The 5,498-nt window shown below is 39.7% G+C and overlaps 1 protein-coding gene across 1 annotated transcript in view; it reads right to left on the reverse strand.

Annotated features, from left to right (window-relative positions):
* The window catches only part of AREG (amphiregulin), a 59,479-nt gene extending 54,226 nt beyond the window's left edge, over positions 1 to 5,253 (reverse strand). The window contains exon 1 of the mRNA XM_010838197.1: positions 5,202 to 5,253. Coding sequence (XP_010836499.1) covers positions 5,202 to 5,253 — 52 coding nt within the window. The remainder of the gene's footprint in view (positions 1 to 5,201) is intronic.
* Positions 5,254 to 5,498: the final 245 nt, after the last annotated feature.

Raw genomic sequence — 5,498 nt, forward strand, 5'->3', positions numbered from 1 at the left:
CAGGTATTGGAGCTTCAGCATCAGTCCTTCCAATGAATATTGAGAACTGATTTCCTTCAGGATTGACAGGTTTGATCTTGCTGTTCAACGGTCTCTCAAGAGTCTTCTCCAACGCCACAGTTCAAAAGAATCAATTCTTTGGTGCTCAGCTTTCCTTATGGTCCAACTCTCACATCCATACATGACTACTGGAAAAACCATAGCTTTGACTATTTGGCCCTTAACTTTGTTCAAATAATTTCACTTTGGTGTGTTTATTCTAGAAAATAATCATGGAGAGGCACATGGTTATGGTATAGAGATATTCATCTCAATTTTGTACAAATTTGGAAAATTAGAAACAATTTACACATTCAGTAATGTAGCTTTGTTTTGAGATTATGCAGTCATTAAAATACTAGCCCTAATAATATTTGCATGAGTGCTGAGTTGCTCAGTCAGGTTAAACTCTTTGCAACCCCATCGACCATTGTCCACCAGGTTCCTCTGTCCATGGGATTTTCCGGGCAAGAAGGGTTACTGCTACTGCTAAGTCACTTCAGTTGTGTCTGACTCTGTGCGACCCCATAGACAGCAGCCCACCAGGCTCTGCCATCCCTGGGATTCTCCAGGCAAGAACACTGGAGTGGGTAGCCGCATGTAAAATTGCCATGTTAAATATTAAAAACATGAAGCAAAATGTTACACACAGAATTACTCCATTGCTGTGCATATGCTCCCAATCCCATTCACATAAAAGACTGTAAAACGATAAATCAAAATGTGGTAATTTAAGAAATAGGAAAACGGAGTAACTTTAAACCTATTTTTACTTAATAACACTTTAAAATTTTGTTAAAAACAAACATGTTATTTTGTAATTAAAAGCTACAAAAAAATTTGCTGCAAGTATAGGTTACATATTTTAAGTAAGACATACATATGCATAAATTTTAATACAGTTTCTATTCTTTTCACGCACACCTGCACATACTATAACTTCTTTCCAATGACACAAAATTCTGCTGCTGAAGCTGATGAGTGACATTTACAGCATGATCCCTAAACTCTTCTTTTAATGGAATATACATCCGGGTTGGAAGGAAAGTTATGACCAACCTAGATAGCATATTCAAAAGCAGAGACATTACTTTGCCAACAAAGGTCTATCTAGTCAAGGCTATGGTTTTTCCAGTGGTCATGTATGGATGTGAGAGTTGGACTGTGAAGAAAGCTGAGAGCTGAAGAATTGATGCTTTTGAACTGTGGTGCTGGAGAAGACTCTTCAAAGTCCCTTGGGCTGCAAAGAAACCCAACCAGTCCATCCTAAAGGAGATCAGTCCTGGGTGTTCATTGGATGGACTGATGTTGAGGCTGAAACTCCAATACTTTGGCCACCTGATGCGAAGAGCTGACTCATTGGAAAAGACTCTGATGCTGGGAAAGATTGAGGGCTTGAGGAAAAGGGGATGACAGAGGATGAGATGGTTGGATGGCATCATCAACTCGATGGACATCGGCTTGGGTAGACTCCGGGAGTTGGTGATGGACAAGGAGACCTGGCGTGCTGTGGTTCATGGGGTTGCAAAGAGTTGGACACGACTGAGCGACTGAACTGACTAACTGACATCCAGGTTTTGGAGGAGCTCATCTAAAGGACATAAGCACCAGTGGATACTAGAGCTGGACCAGGGCAACTGGAGGTCCCTCAGCTCCTCCCCTGTCCTGGGAATGTATGTTCTGCCGGCCATTCCCACAGTGGGAGCCATTTTCAAGGATGCAGCCTTGAGAAAACAGTGTGTTACTGACACCATCTGGAAGGTATATGTGGCTGAATTACATTTTGTTGTTGTTCAGTTGCTCAGTCATGTCCAACTCTTTGTGATCCCATGGACTGCAGCACTCCAGGCCTTCCTGTCCTTCACCATCTCCCAGAGCTTGCTCAAATTCATGTCCATTGAGTCAGTGATACCATCCAACCATCTCATCCTCTATTGTCTCCTCCTCCTCCTGCCTTCAATTTTTCCTAGCATCAGGGTCTTTTCTAATGAGTAGGCTCCTCGAATCAGTTGTCCGATGTATTAGAGCTTCAGCTTCAGCATCAGTCCTTCTAATGAATATTCAGGATTGATTTCCTTTAAGATTGACTGGTTTGATCTCCTTGCTGTCCAAGGGACTCTCAAGAGTCTTCTCCAACACCACAGTTCAAAAGCATTAATTCTTCGGCCCTCAGCCTCCTGCATACATGACTACTGGAAAAAACCATAGCTTTGACTAGATGAACCTTTGTTGGCAAAGTAACGTCTCTGCTTTTTAATACTCCATTAAGGGCTTAATATAAAGTTTCAAGAATCTGTTGGGTGGTGTTGGCAATTTAGTCATCTCACCATCGCCCAAGACCTTGTAGATAAGTTCCCTTGCTTATTCATTCTGCCAGCTACCAATCTGGAGCGTGCTGCCTGTTTATTTGGTTTCTTCTTGCCCTCCTTGAATGGGGGCTGGGTTGTGACCCAACACCAGGAAATTCTGCTACCATTGTAGCAAACAGATTTGTGTCTGCTATAGGGGCATAGCCTGTTTGATTTGTTGCCTAATGAAAGTATCAAGCCTGAGATTGCCCATTCTGATAAGAAAAAAATATTTATTAAAATCTGTGTACAAGGCACACTTCTTTTATTATATGCTAAAATTTCCTGTTGTCATTATCAAGGACTTTCAAAGAAATTTCATTCTCTTGTGATTTGATTTCCAAGATTAGTTTCTTACAAGTTTTTTAGGACCTAAATTTTAGATAGTATAGGCTAGAATTCAGAAATCATTTCTGTGGTTTTTAAATAAATATTTTCTTTGTCATTCAACTCTGGATGTATTATTTGTAGTTTTATATGCATATTGCTAAAGACTATTTATTTAATGTGTGTGTGTGTGTGTGTGTGTGTCTAAAGAGGAAGGCACAATGTCTGTACCATTTTGTTTGGGAATTTTTTTCAATCTAGACTGATCCCAGTGAGGAGTCATTAGTTATATTATCATATTAGTAATAAATATTGAACTTTTCTACCAAGTACCACAGAACAACAAAGAGCTGGAAAACAGGTATATATTAAGCATACGAACTACTGAATATTGGGTCCCATGCTATGGAATAGTACAATGAAGACTGTGAACTGTTGGAGATTCTAAAGCACGAATTAAAAAGGCAGAAACAATGCTGCAATGTGACACTTTACTTCAACTACCAGTCCTCATTAGGATTCCCAGTCTTGTCTTGTCAAGGAGAGCAAATTTTTACCTCTGAGAAGTGAAGTGAAGTCACTAAGTCATGTCCAACTCTTTGCGACCCCATGAACTGTAGCCCACCATGCTCCTCCCTCCATGGGATTCTCCAGGCAAGAGTACTGGTGTGGGTTGCCATTTTCTTCTCCAGGGGATCTTCCTGACCCAGGGATTGAACCCGGGTCTCCCACATTCCAAGATTCCAGGCAGACGCTTTAACCTCTGAGCCACCAGGGAAGCTCTCTGAGAATACCACTATAATTGTTGACTTCCACTAACCTGAAACCTCCTACTCCTGATTTCTAAATTATGTGACATGACCGACAGGTCAGGAGCCATCACGTACACTGAGGGAATCAATTCTCAGTATAGCTGCTGTGTATATTCTCCAGTTCAACTTTCTGTTCTGTGGTCCAACCCATGTTTTATAAAGAAGCCCTACCCAGTGATAAGGGTATTATTTATATTTCCCCAGCGAGATTCTGCCTCTGTAATCTAAACTTCATCTTGTGTAAGCATATGACTCACAGGCATTGGTTCTTTTCCTGAAACCCGGGATGAGAGCCAACTCTCAGTTACCTGTGGTATAAATGCCAGAGATGACTGAAGAACTGAAAGTCATTGGTGAGTCCCAACTTCCAATTTAACCAATAATGTTAACCTCCTCCATGGCCGTAAGCTTTCTTTAACTGTTGATTCTAATTAACACAGAAAAGGCCAAAGAGAAAAAGTTGCAATCGAAGGGTATACAATTACTGAATGATTGAGAGCTTGTCATTTCCATTCTCTGACACAGTCAAAATTCTAGGTAAGTATTTTCTACCGTCAGCCACCACCAACTCCTTTATCCAGAGCAATCTGACTTCATCCACTTCATCAACCACTAAAAACACTCTCAAAATCCATGATATTCAGAAGTCAAAACCAGTAACATTTTTACTCTCCTTCAGTTTCTTTTTTCCAAGTTTCTAGTGTACTGGACAGTGTTGACTATTACTGCCAATCTTAGATTTTTTTCTCCTGATTTTCAATGCCACTGCACTCTCCTGGTTATACCCATCAGCAAGTCCTGTTGAAACGAGGTTCATTCTAAATACAGCCCAAGCTCAATCACTTCTCATGACCTCCACCACTATCATCTTTGTCCTTGCCATGTTATTATTTAAGTAGGAATAAAATAAGCCCCTACCTTGTCTTCCAGGCTTTTTTTGCCCCTCTTTATTCTGTTTTCTCCAAAGCAGATAGACTAATCTTTTTGAAATACATATTTTTTGATTGAAGTGTGTATATATAGATATACATACTTATATATAGGAATATCTGAATTACTTTGTGTGTGTATATATATATATATAGATAGATATAGATATATCTGAATTACTTTCTATATTTATATGTATACATAGATATATGTATAGGTATATCTGAATTGCTGTGCTGTATAGCAGACAATAACCATGACATTATAAACTAAATATATATAAAAACTATATATATTCTTTTCATTTTGTTTTTCATTATGGATTATTACAGGATGTTGAGTATAGTTCCCTGTGCTAAATTGTAGGACCTTGTTATCCATTCTATATATAGTAGTTTCCATCCGCTGATCCTAAACTCCCGGTACAACTCCCCTTTATCCTCCATATCCCTTGGCAAGTGCACATCTGTTTTCTGTGTCTGTGGGTCTGTTTCATAGATAAGTTCATTTGTGCCGTACTTTAAATTCCACATGTAAGTGATATCATATGATATTTGTCTTTCTCTTTCTGATTTACTTAGCTTAGTATGACAATCTCTAGGCTCATCCATGCAGCTGCATATGACATTATGAAATTCAAATTTCATCACCACTCTATTCCCAACCCTTTGATGGCTTGTTGCCTTTTTAACAAAAGGTGAACACCTTATCCAAAGCCTATACTTCCCAAATTTTCTGCCCTCACCTGCTTCTCTGACTTCTCTCTTGCTGCTGTCCACGGAGCATGCTCTAGCCATGCTGATCCTACTGTCTTTTGAATATTAGAGTCCTTGTATGTTCTGCTCCAGATCCAGAATACTTTGGCTCCACAAGTTTGTAGCACTATTTGCTCCCCACCCCCACATATCTATGCTCATATATTACTTCCATATGGATGCCTCTGTGGCCACCCTAGCATGCACACATGTGGCCACCCTAACTAAATCAGCCCTGACACCGAAGTATATTATGTATTACTAACTTATTTTATCCCTATCCACAA

Source organism: Bison bison, unplaced genomic scaffold, assembly GCF_000754665.1.
Source record: "Bison bison bison isolate TAMUID 2011002044 unplaced genomic scaffold, Bison_UMD1.0 scf7180017864092, whole genome shotgun sequence".
Taxonomy (NCBI): Eukaryota; Metazoa; Chordata; class Mammalia; order Artiodactyla; family Bovidae; genus Bison; species Bison bison.